The sequence below is a fragment of the Pan troglodytes genome, chromosome 9, assembly GCF_028858775.2.
Source record: "Pan troglodytes isolate AG18354 chromosome 9, NHGRI_mPanTro3-v2.0_pri, whole genome shotgun sequence".
NCBI lineage: Eukaryota > Metazoa > Chordata > Mammalia > Primates > Hominidae > Pan > Pan troglodytes.
Window position 1 is genome coordinate 119249428 of NC_072407.2, and position 18268 is coordinate 119267695.

The 18268-nt window shown below is 47.7% G+C and overlaps 1 protein-coding gene across 2 annotated transcripts in view; it reads right to left on the reverse strand.

The window, feature by feature from the left end:
• BACE1 (beta-secretase 1) overlaps positions 1-10318 on the reverse strand; it is a 30563-nt gene extending 20245 nt beyond the window's left edge. For both annotated transcript variants that reach the window (XM_001158318.6, XM_001158428.6), the window contains exon 1: positions 9597-10318. In XM_001158318.6, the coding sequence (XP_001158318.5) occupies positions 9597-9857 (261 nt within the window). In that variant the 5' untranslated portion in view covers positions 9858-10318. The remainder of the gene's footprint in view (positions 1-9596) is intronic.
• Between the last annotated feature and the right edge of the window lie 7950 nt (positions 10319-18268).

The window sequence follows — 18268 nt, forward strand, 5'->3', positions numbered from 1 at the left end:
GGAGGCGGAGCTTGCAGTGAGCCCAGATCGCGCCACTGCACTCCAGCCTGGGCGACAGAGTGAGACTCCGTCTCAAAAATAAATAAATAAAAATAAAAAATTAAGCAGCGGAATCATTTTCCCCTTTTCCAATTGTATGCAGGATCCTAGTGTACAAGAGAGAAAAAGACAGAGATGTTCTGTTTGAAGGGGAGGTTTGATTTCCTCTGCTTCCCTCCCCTGCCTGTGCTGGCTCTTGAGGCATCTCTTCAGCACCTTTAGCCTCTGCGGAACCCACCTGGAAAACCCATGCTCCACAAGGTATCACAGCAACTATTCGCCACCTGTTTTTCATGGTCAGACAGTAAGTCCTTCCTGTTATTTAACCTTGTCCCACCCACAGGTTACAGTGGCTTGAATCTTCTCTTGCTCTGTCCTCAGTTGAAAATGAAGCTGACCATGGCACCTGTGTCACGCTCAGCACATGGGCTTGTTTATTCAAGCCATTGGGAGATGCTAGAACTCACTTCTTGTCCCACCTGTCAAAACCTCCACAGGCCTTGGAAAAGAGTAAGTGGTAGGGCCAGGCACAGCGACTCACGCCTGTAGTCCCAGCACTTTGGGAGGCTGAGGTGGGCGGATCACTTGAGGTCAGGAGTTTGAGACCATTCTGGCCACATAGTGAAACCCCGTCTCTACCAAAATATATATATAAATTAGCCGGGTGTGGTTGTGCGCGCCCGTAGTCCTAGCTACTTGGCAGGCCGACGCTGGAGAATTGCTTGAACCCAGGAGGTGGAGGTTGCAGGGAGCCGAGATCGCGCCACCGCACTCCAGCCTGGGCAACAGAGTGAGACCCTGTCTCAAGAAAAAAAAAGAAAAAAGGCTAAGTGATGAGATTCACTGACCTTGAAAGACCAAGCAAGAGGACACCCAGCCTACAGTGGGCAGCAGAGAGGGTGGCCCCAGAGTGACAGCAGCTCAGGAAATATGGTGACAGAGGATAAGTTGGCATGGGAGGAGGCAGAGCTTGGCCAGTTTGCTTTGAGGAAAAGGACCTAGGAGTCCCAGCTCCCCCATGTCAGAATCCCCCCAGTTCTGCTGATTTCCTCATTCTCCCCAGCACAGCCCAGCTCTCCTGTTTTGGGAAACACCTGGCTATAGTACCCAAGGCTGCGGTACTAAGGATGTCGCATCCTGCCAGGAGAATCTCAGGGCAGCTCCAGAACTCAGAAAATGTTCTGGCTCCTTCCCAGAACTCTCCCCTGCCCAGGCACCTGAAAGAGAAGGCTCCCAGGAGAGACAGAGGTTAGTCATTAGGTATGGGGGCTTCCCTGGGAGGTGTTTCTCTTCCTGGATTTTCTTTTTTTGAGATGGAGTCTTCCCCCTGTCGCCCAGGCTGGAGTGCAGTGGCATGATGTTGGCTTACTGCAACCTCCGCCTCCTGGGTTCAAGCAATTCTCCTGCCTTAGCCTCCTGATTAGCTGGGATTACAGGCACGTGCCACCATGCCCAGCTAATTTTTGTATTTTTGGTAGAGACAGGGTTTCACCACGTTGGCCATGCTGGTCTTGAACTCCTGACCTCAGGTGATCTGCCTGCCTCGGTCTCCCAAAGTGCTGGGATTACAAGTGTGAGCCACTGTGCCTGGCCTCTTTCTGGATTTTCAACTGGAATTTTCTGCCAGCCCTTTATTGGAGAGGCCCAAGAAGGGTTCCTGACCTTCCACCTTAGTGCTTTTAGAGAGAGCACAGTCTTTCTCAATGCCCCCTCACTCCCAGCTAAACTCTTCTTTACTGGTCTGGGGAGTAGAGGAGAGGTTTGGAATGACAGGATGAGGGCTCCAGCAAGGGCTTGTGTGCAACCCGAGGCCCAATCCAGGAAAGCCAGTTGTGGTCGCAGGGACTGGGTAGGCAACTTATGGAGCCGGGGTCTTGCTGGCTTTGTCTAATTTGGAGGGTGGTTCTTTGAGCTCGATGGTTTTCAACCTTTTTATTGTAAAAACTTTAAAAAAAAAATATAACCCAGAAGTCCACTGTATAAAAACAATAAAAGCAAAGTTATCCTCGGAGGCTCAGGAGATTTGGGGTGGGGGGATGGGGATGGCTTGGTGACAGGAAGGGTGGGGATCTAGAGTGTTGACTGCTCCCAGCCTTCTCCCTCACCGCTGAGGTCCCTTTACAGAACCCTGCCAAGCAGGGAAGGAGAGGAAAAAAAGAAAAACCACCTGGTCCTTCTTGGTTTCTGAGACTCTGAGCCCTCATAGTTTTCTACTGCTCTGATCATTTTCTCTTGCTCCCTTGTCTATACCTAATATTCTTTCCCTAATCATTTTTCTCCTTTCCCTCTCTGTTCCCTCAAAGAACAAGTCTATTTTTTAACTTGGCCTCTCTGTGGATGAGTCCTGTCTGCCTGTCCAGTTCTAACTTCTCTCCAGATTCCCACTGTCAGCTGGTGGCTGAATACTTCCACGAGGATGACCCACTAGCATCTCAAAGGCATGTCCCAGATCGTAGAACACAGGAAGGAAAGGCCCCGGTATTTGAACCCCTACTCTGTTCTTAACAGAATCACTTTGGACAAGACACTTAGTCTCTCTGGGTCTCAGTTTCCTTATCCCTGAAATAGGTATGCTAATACCTATCCCTTATAATTAAAGCAGAATAATAAACATAAACTTTGGTAAACTATATTGTGCTTCCTGGCTGGGTGCGGTGGCTCATACCTGTAATCCTAAGACTTTGGGAGGCTGAGGCGGGCGGATCACTTGAGGTCAGGAGTTTGAAACCAGCCTGGCCAATGTGGTGAAACCCCCATCTCTACTAAAAATACAAAAAAAAAAATAGCTGGGGGTGGTGGCAGGCAACTGTAATCCCAGCTACTTGAGAAGCTGGGGCAGGAGAATCACTTGAACCAGGAGGTGGAGGTTGCAGTGAGCTGAGATCGCGCCACTGCACTCCAGCCTGGGTGACACAGCGAAACTCCATCTCAAAACAAACAAAAAACTATATTGTGCTTCAAAAGCTTTCCCCTGTTGCTTTGTTCCCTGACAAAAAGTCAGAGAGGTTAAATAAAGCCATCATCTCCTCTTCCCTCTCTCTCACCCCATACATCTCATCAAGCGCAGAGAATAACTGGTTAAACGATGGATGAATGCTGATTCCTCCTTTCTACCCTCACTGCCACCATCCTCTTTCAGGCCCCTGTATCCTGAGATCCTTGTTTGCATGTCTAGAGTCATGATGCTAGACTCTCCAAGTCATTCTGCACACTGAAGCTGTTTTCCTGGAACTAAAATTAGACGATATCATCCCTCTTCTCGTATACCTACAAGGATTCCTTACTGTTTGCAGAATAAAACCCAAAGTCCTGTCAGCCCCATAGCATCCCCACCATGCCTTCTGGCTTCTCACCACAGTTCATGCTTTTCTTCATGAAGTGCTCCTCCTCACCACTCTCCATATTGCAAAGCTTTCTCCTCTTTCGAGGCCTTATTCAAATACCTCCTTTTCGGCTGGGCACGGTGGCTCACGCCTATAATCCCAGCACTTTGGGAGGCTGAGGCGGGTGGATCCCTGGGCAACAGAGCGAGACTCCCTCTCAAAAACAAAAACAAAACAAAACAAAACAAAACCCTCCTTTTCCAGCAAGCTGTGCCTAATACCATGTCAGAAGTAGCTGCTTCTCTCTGTGCACTTCCAAGATCCACTATTTCACTATTTGTACCAAATGCATTTGGTTTTGTGTAATATTTAGGTATTATGTCTATGTTTCACATCAGATTGTGAGCTGTCCAAGGGCTAAGACTATGGCATTATTTTTCTCTTCTACACACAGTAGGTAGGTACTCAACAAATATCTGTTAAACTGAATTGACTATCACCAAATTTCACTCCTAACAGTTACCTTATTATCCTATGTTTGGTCAGTGATGCTCATAATATCAAAATGAGATAACATCCTTTTATTTATTTATTTATTTATTTATTTATTTATTTAGAGACAGGGTCTCACTCTGTCACCCAGGCTGGAGTGCAGTGGCGCAATCTCAGCTCACTGCAACCTCCGCCTCACGGGCTCAAGCGATTCTCCTGCCTCAGCCTCCTGAGTAGCTGGGTTTACAGGCATGCACCACCATACCTGGCTAATTTTTGTATTTTTAGTAGAGATGGGGTTTCACCATGTTGGGCAGGCTGGTCTCCAATTCCCAACCTCAGGTGATCCACCCGCCTCGGCCTCACCTGAGTGCTGGGATTACAGGCGTGAGCTGCTGAACCCGGCCCTTTCGTTTAAAAGAATAAAAATACTTTCTGTAAGAGCTACAGTTCTGCATTTACAACTGCCTGTCAACAGTTCTGTTTAGAGGCTTGCAGCTTATGTATTCATTCACTCAGTGTTTTTTAGGTGTATGTTCTGAGCTTGGCATTGTTATAGATTATTATAACACAAAGAGAGGATACTGCAAAATAAATAAATAAAATTAAAAAGACATTGTCCTTAAGAGCTTGAAGTTTCGTTTGTTTGTTTGAGACAGAGTCTCGCTCTGGAGTGCAGTGGTGCAATCTCAGCTCACTGCAACCTCTGCCTCCTGGGTTCAAGCAATTCTCCTGTCTCAGCCTCCCGAGCAGCTGGGATTACAAGTGCCTGCCACCACGCCTGGCTAATTTTTTTTATTTTTAGTAGAGACAGGGTTTCACCGTATTGGTCAGGCTGGTCTTGAACTCCTGGCCTCAGATGATCCTCCTGCCTTAGCCTCCCAAAGTGCTGGGATTACAGGCGTGAGCCACTGCGCCTGGCCAGAGCTTGAAGTTTTATGAGAGAAACAAACACAAAAACAGTTGTAATACATTACAAGTGTAGTAATGGAGATATAAGCAGGTGTAATGGGAGAATGGAAGAGGGATGCTTGTGATAACTTCTTTTTCCCCAAGACAAATGGCACAGTAGGAAGAACAAGGATGAAACAGGTCTTAACTTACTGGCCTTCTACCTGGCCAGTGGTTTAACCTTTCAACCCCATTTCTTCTGCCAGACACTGTGAGTGATAAAGACCTTTTTTTTTTTTTCTTTTTTGGAGACAGGGTCTCTGTCATCCTCTGACAAGCTGGAGATTGCAGTGGTGCAATCACAGGTCACTGAAGTAAAGACCTTTTATATATTGCAGGAATTGCTGTAAGGGACAAACTAATAGGAGGCTAAGGTGGAAGTATCACTTGAGCCCAGAAGTTGGAGACCAGCCTGGGCAACATAGTGAGACAATTTGAAAAAATCAGCTGGGCCTGGTGACATGTGCCTGTAGTCCAAGTTACTCAGGAGCCTGAGGCAGGAGGATCACTTCAGCCCAGGAGCTATGATTGTGCCCCTGTACTCCAGCCTGGGCAACAGAGAGAGACCCTGTAATTAATAAACAAACAAATAAATTTGTATACAAGTACTATAAGCCATCCCCTCCTGCCACCTTTCCTATTCCCACAGTCTTGTTATCCTCCAGTTCACCCCAGATCAGAATCTGAAAACCATCTTTGATGCCCTCTTCCTTTCCCTTCACACCAACGTCACCAAATCCTTCCCACCTGCCCTGGCACGTTCTCTGCATCCTGCCCTTCCTTTCTCTTTCCATCTTATTGCAGCCTCATGCCCTCCTTGTCATAGAGGGCCTCACACCTGGACTGTTGTGACAGCCCCCTGTGCCTGTGTCTTTCAGTCCTACTCTTTTTATTTTTATTTATTTTTTGAGATGGAGTCTTGCTCTGTCACCCAGGCTGGAGTGCAGTGGCGCAATCTCAGCTCACTGCAACCTCTGCCTCCCGGGTTCAAGAGATTCTTCTGCCTCTGCCTCCCGAGTAGCTGGAACTACTGGCATGCGCCACCACACCCAGCTAATTTTTGTATTTTTAGTAGAGACGGGGTTTCACCATATTGGCCAGGTTGGTCTCGAACTCCTGACCTTGTGATCCACCTGCCTTGGCCTCCCAAAGTGCTGGGATTACAGGCGTGAGCCACCACACACAGCCCGCACTCTTTTTAAAATTCAGATGTCTCTTCCTGAAAGATTGCTTTCTTCATGTCATTCCCCTGCCCCAATAAATTCAGATTTTCCCTTATATCTGAAGGCCAAAGTCCAAACCTTATAGTCTCACATTTAAGCTTTATGGCTATTTGGCTCTATTTTATTTACCCAAACTTATCTGGTCTTAGCGTAAACCTGTAATATTAACAGGACTGGCTCTCTATTGTCTCCTAAACAACCATGCTTAAGCCCTAACATCCATAACTCATCCTCTCATTCACTGTGGCCTCTCCCAGTTTTAAGGGGGTAGGGTGGGAAGGAGCAGACATGGACATACGTGTAACGTGCAATTACAGTACAGTGGGATAGTATGGTGCCATCTGCCCCCTGGGAATAGCCTGCCACTCCTGTCCATCCTTCAAGACCATGCTCAGAGCACATGTCCCTGGTGTGGCTTTCCTGGATGAGTTTATCACTTTCTGAACACCTGTGGCACTCACTCTCTGCACTCCTATAAATACATTATTCTCTTTTCTTTTTTTTTTTTTTTTTGAGACAGAGTCTCGCTCTGTCACCCAGGCTGGAGTGCAGTGGCGTGATCTCGGCTCACTGCAACTTCTGTCTCCTGGGTTCAAGCAATTCTCCTACCTCAGCCTCCCGAGTAGCTGGGATTATAGGCGCCTGCCACCATGCCCAGTTAATTTTTGCATTTTTCGTAGAGATGGGGTTTCACCACGTTGGCCAGGCTGGTCGCGAACTCCTGACCTCAGGTGATCCGCCGGCCTCAGCCTCCCAAAGTGTTGGGATTACAGGCGTGAGCCACCGCGTCCAGCCATAAATGGTTCTCAAATTTGAGGCACAAACTACGGGGCCCCACTGTCAGAGATCCTGTCTCTAGAGGTCAGGGATGGGGCCAGGGAATTTACATTTTTAGCTGACTCCAGTGAGGGTTTGCAGACCTCGCTTTGAGTATATCTGCGTGGATGACCTTGTACTCGTCACTTCCGCCCTTCCACTTCTACTGTAACTCTATGTGGGCAGAAAACATGTCTTCTTGTCTCTTTGTGGATCAGCCCCCAAGCACCAGCAATTAATTGCCTAGCACAGAGAAAGTGCTCCCCAAATTTTACTTTTTCTTGTTCAGAATACAATGCCATCCAAGTTCTCATCTGGCACTTACAACAGCCGCGCCAGGTAGGAAGAAAGGGCGTCCTTCTTACAGACAGATGGGGAGAGAGTCCAAGCCACCAGAGAGCAGAGACTGGCTGATGCAGGCTTAGTTAGAAATCATAGTGCAAGCCACACAGTTGCTTTAGTTGTGGGCTCCCTGGCACTAGCTTCCTGGACTGGTGTTGAACTTTAAGCCCACTTTCCTCTTCTAGAAAGGAACGAGGAAGGAACTGACATTTATTGAGCAATTACTCTCTGCTAAGTACTGGGCTGCAGGATGTATGCATTATTTCAGGGGATCAGGGAAGTACAGTAATGGATACCCCAGTTTTTGTTTTTGTTTTTATTTTTTCTGAGACGGAGTTTTGCTCTTGTTGCCCAGGCTGGAGGGCAATGGTGCGATCTTGTCTCACTGTAACCTCCGCCTCCCAGGTTCAAGCGATTCTCCTGCCTCAGCCTCCTGAGTAGCTGGGATTACAGGTGCATGCCACCAGGCCCGGCAAATTATTTTTGTATTTTTAGTAGAAACGGGGTTTTGCTATGTTGGCCAAGCTGGTCTCGAACTCCTGACCTCAGGTAATCTGCCCACCTTGGCCTCCCAAAGTGGTGGGATTACAGGATACCCCAGTTTTATACATGTAAAACGTGGAGGCCCAGGACATCCGAGTTTTTATGCCTCATTGCATAGAATAGAAGAGGCAGAACAGGCCAGACAAGGATAAAGTGACTTCATATTTGTTGGAGGTCAGTTTTGTATGCAGGTGCATTGTTCTGGGTGAAAGCACCTAGAACAATTAACCCTCACAACTTAATCCTCACAATTACCTTGCAAAGGAGGTCTCATTTCCTACTCATTTTAAAGATATGACAGTAGTTTCAGAGAGGTTATGCAATTTGCCCAAGGCCACACAGCTGAGAAGAGGAAAAGCTGTGGGTGGTAGAGCTGGGATTCGTGGACTGTCTGACCTCAAAGCTTGTGTGGATTCTGCAGCCCCGTCCTGCATCGTGCCATGGGGTCCATGCACAGTGTGCACAGCACATCAGTCGCAGAAACAGGAGTGGGTCCCAGGTCTCTGCATACCTGCTGCTCCCTGACGATATCATCTAGCGTTCTGTTTGCTCAGGGCCTGGATTTGGCTTTTGTCCTGCCCTCCCAACTTCCCACTGGAGACTACTTCTGGGGAAGTTATGGTGCACAGGAAAGAGGATGAGAAAGTGGGGAAGACCAGGCTTTCGACTAGCTGAGAGGTAGGGCTGGGGAGCACGCACCTAGGAAGGCTGGCTTCTGTAAAGTAATTGGGAGGTGGGGGTTTGTGTTTCTCCCAGATCCAGCTGTCTGAGAAGTTCAGGAAAGTGTGGCTGTCCCCTCCGCCCACCCCAAACACACTCCCACCTTCACAGACCCTCCCAAGGACAGACTTCCCAGACACAGATCCGGAGGTGGCTCACAGATGTGCAGGATCAGATTCAAGGTGACACGCACCAGCATACACAGAACCACAGGGCTGCCCGGGCCCGGACTCCCCCACAGAGGCGGCAGATGCACAGAGAGGTCAGCCACAGCACCCCACATGGAGGGCTGCTCACCCACAGAGGTGCAGAGGGTGCCACCTCCACCAGCCACCTTGAAGGTACCTTGGAGATTGTCAGGAAGGATGCGGAGGGCATACAGTGTTTTCTCTGTAACTCCCCTCTCCCCCGCCATGGAAGGAGTCCCACTCTTAAAAGGGAGCTCTGGCTCCTTTCCTACCATTTGTCCTTTCCCCAGGCTCAGTTCAGTTCCCCTCTGGCCTGGGGAGGTGTGGGGTGGGGGAGGGGCTGGAGTGTAGACCGCGAGAGGGAGAAGGGGAGGAGGAGGGGACGGCAGGAGCCTGTCCAGGGCTTCCGGGCTGAGTGCAGTCAGGGGGGCCTCGACAACCTCACTTTGCCGTACCAGTGGCAGCCCAGATGGTGGGAGCAAGGTGCTTATTCAACTGCTGCCAGGATTCCTTGGTCCTGGAGGTACTGGGAACAATGGTGGGAATCAGAGGAGGGGACAAGGTTGGGTGGCCAACCTCTAGAGTGGTGGGATTTGGGAGACTCGGACTGGGCCACTGTCAGAGGGGGCTGACACCTGTTATAGTGCCCCTGTGGCGGACCCTTCCTCCAGGTCAGGGTCCCCAGCTGATGTGTCTGTCTTGCCTCAAATCCTTCCAGAGGGCGTATGTGTCAGATGAGGAGCAAGGGGAACTAGGCAGCCAGGGGAGACGAGGAGGGAAAGGGGAGCTTGGGAACACTTCTGCCAACAACCACGTGACCCCCCGGGGAATGGCTGGGGAGGGGTCCCTCCTGCTGTCCCCACCAGCCCATTTGAGCAGGGGCTAGCTTGAGGCATCCCCATCCTGTCTCCCCTCTGCTCATGCAGGCGGAGGGCTAAGGGCTGGCCTGACCACCTTACCGTCTGCGGGGGGCTGCCCACGGTCATCTCCACGTAGTAGCCCTGCCCCGACTTGCCCCTCAGGTTGTCCACCATCTCCACAAAGCTGCCCCTCCGGCCGGGCTCCTCGGGCTCTTCGTCGGTCTCCCGGGGCAGCCGCAGCCCCAGGGGGGCGCCCCCCAGGCCGCTGCGCAGGGGCAGCCGGATGCCGTGCTGGGTGCCGTGGGCAGGCAGCACTCCCGCGCCCATCCACAGCAGGAGCCAGGGCAGGGCTTGGGCCATGGTGGGCCCCGGCCTTCGGGCCCTCTGGGCTCGCACTGGCCCACGTCCGTCCCTGGCGCCTGCCCCCAAGTCTGGGTGGTGCTGGTGGCTTCTCAGGAGAGGGAGCTTGGGGGCATCAGGACGCCAGGGCCTGCAGGGCCCTGGGCCAGCCCCCGGGTCCGGGCTGTGGAGAGCGGTCAGGGGAGATCCGCAGAGCACGGGAGCAGGGGAGAGGCTGGGATCCGGAGCCCGCTACATCGGCACGGCGGCGGCCAGCCTGGGCAGCGGGCGCGGGCTCCCGGCGGGGCTGGGAGGGGCGGGCATGGCGGGCCGGTGGCGGCTTCCCTGGTCCCCCCGGCGGGCGGCGGCGCGGGCAGGGGCAAGGGCTCCGGGCTCCTGCGGCTGCGTTGGCTGCTCAGGCCACCATAATCCAGCTCGCGGCTCGCAGCTACCGGGCGGGCTGGGGAGGCGGAAAGACTTGTGGCGGCGGCTGTCAAAGCCAAAGGGTTTTCGCTTTTCCCTGGGATCGCTGGGAAGTGTAGTCTTCCCATGGCAGGCAATCCGGCTTCCGGGCCTGGAGAGGGGTCTGGGATGCCCTCTGCCGAGGTGGAGTCCGCCCTGCAAGGCCCTGGCGGGAAGGGCCAGACGGATGGAGAGGGGCACACCTCCCGTCTGTCTTTCTTTCAGCATGGAAGGAGCACCCACTGTATGCCAGGCACACTGCCAGGCGCTGGAGATACAGAGAGAAATAAGCGGTGATTCTACACGGGACAGTTAAGTGATTCCTGCCGCCGTGGGGTTTCACACTATACGATGTGGCATTAAGGAGTAGGGATTTGGAGGGACATCTAGGGGATCTGGGAAGACTCAGTGGGAGAAGGTGGTATTTAATTTGAGCGTTTAAAAATGGGTAGGATTTTCACGAGCAGAGATTGAGGGAGCAGGATGAAAGGGGATGGAAGAGTTTTTCCAGGCTGCAAACCAGCGGAGGAGGGTCCAAAAGGGGAAAGTGCAGTTGTCTTATTTTCTCCTGCGCCTGCGATCTGCGGGCAGGTAAGAGCCAGTGGGTCTTCTCCCATCTGAACCTGTTTGTGCCTTTGAGGCTCTACTTGCCTTGAATCCTTATGACCCCTCTGATTTTCTGCACCATCAGCCAGACTGAGGAGAAATGGCTGTTGATAGCTTTAAAGTGTTAACACTCTGAAAAGTATCTCTATATTAACTGGTAAGAGTTTAAAGCCTTGAACCAAAAGCGTTAGAGTTCTAATAGCTTAAAGGAGAAAAGCCGGTATGGTTTTAACAATATATTGTTTATCAAATGTGGAAAGCCATTGATAAAATTCAGCAGTTACTCTGATTTAATTTTTTTTAAAAATGAAAGGGAATCTTCTTTTTTCTTTTGAAAAGGAGACTCGCTCTGTCACCCAGGCTGGAGTGCAGTGGCATGGTCTCAAGTCTGCAACCTCCGCCTCCCGGGTTCAAGCAGTTCTCATGCCTCAGCCTCTGAGTAGCTGGGATTACAAGCATGCGCCACCACACCCAGCTAATTTTTGTATTTTTAGTAGAGATGGGATTTCACCATGTTGGCCAGGCTGGTCTCGAACTCCTGGCCTCAAGTGATCCGCCCACGTCGGCCTCCCAAAATGCTGGGATTATAGGCATGGACCACTGTACCCAGCCAGGAAGCTTTTTAAACAAGATAACGACAACAACAACAAAAGTAGTAATAACAGGCTAAGTTACTCCCATTAAAGGCAGGCTTTGGAAAGGAAAGATCATTATCTCTACTCTTTTTTTTTTTTTTGAGAGGGCGTCTCGCTTTGTCGCCCAGGCTGGAGTGCAGTGGTGGGATCTCAGCTCACTGCAAGCTCCGCCTCCTGGGTTCAGGCTATTCTCCTGCCTCAGCCTCCCGAGTAGCTGGGACTACAGGCGCCTGCAACCACGCCCCGCTAATTTTTTGTATTTTTAGTAGAGACGGGGTTTCACCGTGTTAGCCAAGATGGTCTCGATCTCCTGACCTCGTGATCCTCCCGCCTCGGCCTCGCAAAGTGCTGGGATTACAGGAGTGAGCCACTGCGCCCGGCTGATCATTATCTCTACTCTTATCCTACACGGTTCAGACCAGTCTGATTGACTCAAAAGACAAGAAAATGGAAAAAGTGTTATATATGTTGGAAAGCAAAGGAATCATTAGTTGCAGATTATATGATATGGATAGAAAACCCTAATCAATAAGATCATTAGACACAAGTTAAAAAAATCGAAATCAAAATAGAGAAATGTATCTATGGGAATTGTAGATATGATAGAGATGGCATTCATATTAGAGGAAAATGGATGCATTATTCAAAAACTGTTGTTGGGACGTCTGGCAGCCCATTTGGAAGGAAAAAAAACCAAATCCAATTTCATTCATCTGAAAATAAACTCCAGATAGATTAAAGAATTTAACACTAAAATAAAACTGCAGGAAAAATAGAATATTTTCATGATCTTATATTGAAGAAGACCTCCCTAACAAACCCTAGAAGGTAAACAAACCCAAAAACTGGATGGATTTGATGACTTAAATATTTAAAACTTCTGTAGAATCAGAAGTATTCCAATACCACCAGTGTTCTAATTCTGGTTCAATTAGTACCTGGGAGAGCCCACTCTGGTTACTTACTTTTCAAGTCCTTTTTTTTTTTGAAATAGTCTCGCTTTATCACCCAGGCTGGAGTGCAGTGGCTTCATCTCAGCTCACTGCAACCTCCTCCTCCTGGGTTCAAGCGATTCTTGTGCCTCAGCCTCCTGAGTAGCTGGGATTACAAGCGCCCACCACCATGCCTGGCTAATTTTTTTTTTTTTTTTTTTTTGAGACGGAGTCTCCCTCTGTCACCCAGGCTGGAATGCAGTGGCATGATCTCAGTTCACTGAAACCTCTGCCTCCTCAAGCGATTCTCCTGCCTCAGCCTCCCAAGTAGCTGGGACTACGGGCACGCGCCAGCACGCCCAGCTAATTTTTGTATTTTTAGTAGAGACGGGAATTCACCATGTTAGCCAGGCTGGTCTCTTAATTCCTTACCTCAAGTTATCTGCCTGCCTCAGCCTCCCAAAGTGATGAGATTACAGGCGTGAGCCAACTTGCCTGGCCCCTTTTTGAGACTTGATTTTATCGTTTGTAAAATGGAGATAATGATATTAATAGTTCAAACCTCAAAAGGTAAGAATTCGATGAGACAATCCATGTAAAGCATTTAGAATGGTGTCCAGCATATTGTAAGTGCTCAATAAAGGTCAGCTATTAGGATTATTACTGTTGCAACTACTGAGAAAACTGACATTTACAAAGTTAAAAGATCAGTCACAGATTAAGAAACAACATTTATCACACAATAGAGACAAAGGGCTAATGTTTATAATGTGCAAAGAGCTTCTACAAATCAATATAAATCCCAAACAACCTGATAGAAAAATGAACAAAGGGTAAGGGGAAAGAGTGAGGAAAAACAACAACAAAAAACAAAAAAGAAAAGAAAAAGAAAAATGAACAAAGAATGTGAACAGTTAATTCATAGAAGAAATTCAAATGGATGATAAACATAAAAAACCTTGAAAAAAGCTTAACTTCGTTAATAGTTGAAAGAACACAAAGTAAAACAGTAGATTCTTTGTTCCTTTTTCTTTCTTTCATCTCCTCTCAGATTGGTAACATTTGGTATTGGTGAAGGTATTGTTTGGACTGTAAATTATTCCATTTTTGGAGAGTAATTTGCAATGCCTATTAATATGTTAAAAATGCAAACTCTTTGGGCAATGGCATTTCTAGGACCCTTTCCAACAAAAACAACAATATTTCAGCAGTGTGTACTATGGCAAAACCTTGGATTCAAAACAAATGAAGCTGGGTGTGATAGTTCACGCCTGTAATCCAAGCCACTTGGGAGTCTGAGGTGGGAGGATCGCTTGTGGCCAGGAGTTCAAGACCAGCCTGGAGACAGAGCAAGACCCCATCTCTTTAAGCAAAACCAAAAATAATCAAGCCTGTAATCCTAGCACTTTGGGAGGCCGAGGTGGGTGGATCACCTGAGGTCAGGAGTTTGAGACCAGCCTGGCCAACATGGTGAAATCCTGTCTCTACTAAAAATACAAAAAAATTAGCCAGGCATGCTGGTGGGTGCCCATAATCACAGCTACTTGGGAGGCTGAGGCAGGAGAATCGCTTGAACCCGGGAGGTGGAGGTTGCAGTGAGCCGAGATTGCACCACTGCACTCCAGCCTGGGTGACAGAGCAAGACTGTCTCAAAAAAAAAAAAAAAAAAAAATTAGCTGGGTGTGATGGCACATGCCTGTAATCCCAGCTACTTGGGAGGTTGAGGCAGGAGAATCGCTTGAACCTGGGAGATAGAGGTTGCAGTGAGCCGAGATTGCGCCACTGCCCTCCAGTCGGGTGACAGTGAGAATCGGTCTCAAAAAAAAAAAAAAATTAAATAGGGAATAAGACATTTGTTCAATGAAATCCTAAGTAACCATTAAAAACAATGGGATAGCTTCTTATAAACTGGCCTTCCAGGCTGGAGTGCAGTGGCACAGTCTTGGCTCACTAAAACCTCCACCTCCCAGGTTCAAGCAAGTCTCTGCCTCAGCCTCCTGAGTAGCTGGGATTACAGGCGTGTGCCACCATGTCTGGCTAATTTTTGTATTTTTAGTAGAGATGGGGTTTTGCCATGTTGGCCAGCCTGGCTAATTTTTGTGTTTTTAGTAGAGATGGGGTTTCACCACGTTGGCCAGACTGGTCTCGAACTCCTGACCTCGTGATCCACCTGCCTCGGCCTCCCAAAGTGCTGGGATTACAGGTGTGAGCCACCGCGCCCGGCCTGTTTATGACAAGTTAAAGAAAGAGCATGTCAGGGGCCTGATGTGGTGGCTCACGCCTGGAATCCCAGCACTTTGGGAGGCCAAGGCGCGTGAATCAGGAGTTCAGGGCCAACCTGGCCAAGATGGTGAAACCCTGTCTCTACTAAAAATACAAAAATTAGCTGGGCGTGGTGGCGGATGCCTGGAATCCCAGTTACTCGGGAGGCTGAGGCAGAGAATTGTTTGAACCCAGGAGGCGGAGGTTGCAGTGAGCCAAGATCATGCCAATGCACTGTAGCCTGGGTGACAGAGTGAGACTACGTATCAAAAAAAAAAAAAAAAAAAAAAAAAAAAAAAAGCACATGTTAGAACAATAACATTATGATCTCATTTCTGTAAAAATTAAAAAGAATGGGCTGTGCATATATGCATAAATATGTAGGTATATGCATTTACATCTGCATAAGCATAAAAAAATCTGGAAGATAGCACCCACAGTGTCAACAGTGGTTTCCTTTGAAGTGTAGGGTTTAATTTCTTCCTTAGTTTGCTCATTCATTCATTCAGTAAATATAGACTGAGTGCCTACTACACGCTAAGCACTATTTTAGGCACTGAGGATACAATGATATGTAAAATCCCTGTCCTCATGGAGCTTACACTCTAATGCAGGAAGACAGACAGTAAAGAAATAAAATTATAGTATCTTGGATGGTGATATGTGCTATAGAGAAAAATAAAGTAGAGAAAGGAGATGGGAGGGCGGTTTGCAGTTTCAAATAAAGTGGATTGAAAGGGTAGAGGGAACATTTTATATCTTTGTATCCTTAAATAATTGGTAGGATTATCAAGTGTTTTCCTTTCTTATCATGTGAGTAGTTTTCTGTATAGCCCAAATAAACAGTATAAAAAAGAGAATAAAAAGTTATTTTTTTCCCAGAATTAAAATGCTTGTTTATTTATTTGTATTTAGAGGTGGGGTCTTGCTCTGTCACTCAGGCTGCAGTGCAGTGGCATGATCATGGCTCACTACAGCCTTGACCTCCTGTGCTCAAGTGACCCTTCCACGTCAGCCTCTGTAGATGAGACTACAGGTACACACCATCAAGCCTGGTTAAATTTTTGGGTTTTTTTTTTAAGAGATTGGGTCTCACTATATTGCCCAGGCTGGTCTTGAACTCCAGGCCTCAAAGGATCTTCCTGCCCCGGCCTCTCAAAGTGTTGGGATTACAGATGTGAGCCATTGCTCTCGGCTGTTACTGTTTTTTGATTAACATTTAATTGTACATGTTTATGGAGTACAATTTGATATTTTGATACATATATATGTTGCATAATGATCACATCAGGATATTTAGCATGACCACCACTTTATTTATTTATTTATTTATTTATTTATTTATTTCTGAGGTGGAGTCTTGCTCTGTTGCCCAGGTTGGAGTACAGTGGCGTGATCTTGGCTCACTACAACCTCCACCTCCCAGGTTCAAGGGATTCTCCGGCCTCAGCCTCCTGAGTAGCTGGGACTACAGGCGTGTACCACCATGCCCGGCTAATTTTTTGTATTTTTAGTAGAGATGGGGTTTCACCATGTTAGCCAGGATGGTCTCGATCTCCTGACCTCATGATCCGCCCGCCTCGACCTCCCAAATGCTGGATTTATAGGCGTGAGCCACCGCGCCCGGCCCACATTATGCATTTATAATTTCTTTGTGGTAAGGACATTCAAAAGTCTCTCTTCTAGCTATTTTGAAATATACCGTATCAGTGTTACTGTTAACCATTGTCACCCTACTGTGCAATAGGATACCGGAATTTATTCCTCCTTTTCCTTTTTCTTTTTTTTTGAGACAGAGTTTTACTCTTGTTGCCCAAGCTGGAGTGCATGGCACGATCTTGGCTCACTGCAACCTCTGCCTCCCGGGTTCAAGTGATTCTCCTGCTTCAGCCTCCCAAGTAGCTGAGATTATAGGCATGTGTCACCACGCCTGGCATATTTTGTGTGTGTTTATATATATATGTATATAGATAAATTTTTTTTTTTTTTTTTTTGGAGATGGAGTCTTTTCTGTCACCCAGGCTGGAGTGCAGTGGCGCGATCTCGGCTCACTGCAACCTGCACCTCCCAGGTTCAAGCAATTCTCCTGTTTCAGCCTCCTAAGTAGCTGGGACTACAGGCTCACGCCACCATGCCCAGCTAATTATTTGTATTTTAGTAGAGACGGGGTTTCACTGTGTTGCCCAGGCTGGTCTCGAACTCCTGAGCTCAGGCAATCTGCCTACCTCAGCCTCCCGAAGTGCTAGGATTACAGGTGTGAGCCACCGCATCTGGCCTAATTTTGTATTTTTAGTAGAGACGGGGTTTCCCCATGTTGGCCAGGCTGGTCTTGAACTCCTGACCTCAAGTGATCCACTCACCTCCACCTCCCAAAGTGCTGGGATTACAGGTATGAGCCACCGTGCCCGGCCTATTCCTTCTAATAGTAACTTTATACTCATTGACCAACCATTTCCCATCTTCTGCTCTCTTTTCCTCAATCTGGTAACCACTGTTCTACTCTCTATGAGATCAACTTTTTTTTTTTTTTTAATTCCACATGACTGAGATCATGCGGTATTTGTCTTTCTGTGCCTAGCTTATTTCACTTAACACCGTGTCCTCCAGGTTCATTCATGTTGTTGCAAATGGTAGGATTCCATTTTTTTTTTTATGGCTGAATGTTATATCATTGTGTATATATACCACATTTTCTTTTTCCATTCATCTGTTGTTGGACAGCTGGGTTCATTGCATATCTTGGGTAATGTAAATAATGCTGCAGTTAACATGGGGGTGCTGAAATCTTTTTAACATACTTATTTCATTTCCTTTGGATATATACTGAGTAGTGGGATTGCTGGATTGTGTGGTAGTTCTATTTTTAATTTTTTGAGGAACCACCATACAGTTTCCATGGTGATTGTACTAATTTACAGTCCCACCAACATTTTAAGTATTCCCTCTTCTCCATATCCTCACCAGCTTTTGTTTTCCTTTGTCTGCTTTATTGTAGCCATTTTAACTGGAATAAGGTGGTATCTCATTGTGGTTTTGGTTTGCATTTCCCTCATGGTTAGTAATGTTGAACGTTTTTTCACGTACCTGTTGGCCATTTGTATATCTTCTTTTGAGAAATGTCTTTTAAGGCAGTTTGCCCATTTTAAAAATCCGGTTATTTGGTTTTTTTTCTCTTGTTTTGGCTGTTGAGTTGTAAGAAAAAGTTCTAATAGTGGTTTCTGACCTAGGAGTAGGGAAAAAATTTGTCATCAATTCTTTCCCATCTTTGAAATATGACCCCTAAATATTCATCCTTACTGTAGAAGATAACCTATGAGTGAAGTCCTCTCTCTCTTCTTCACTCATTGGGTATATTACTGGTATATCATTTAGTGTGTCAGGCTGGGCACAGTGGCTCATGCTTGTAATCCTAGCATTTTGGGAGGCCAAGGCAGGCAGATCACCTGAGGTCAGGAGTTCAAGACCAGCCTGGCCAACATGATGAAAGCCCATTTCTACTAAAACTACAAAACATAGCCAGGTGTGGTGGCACATG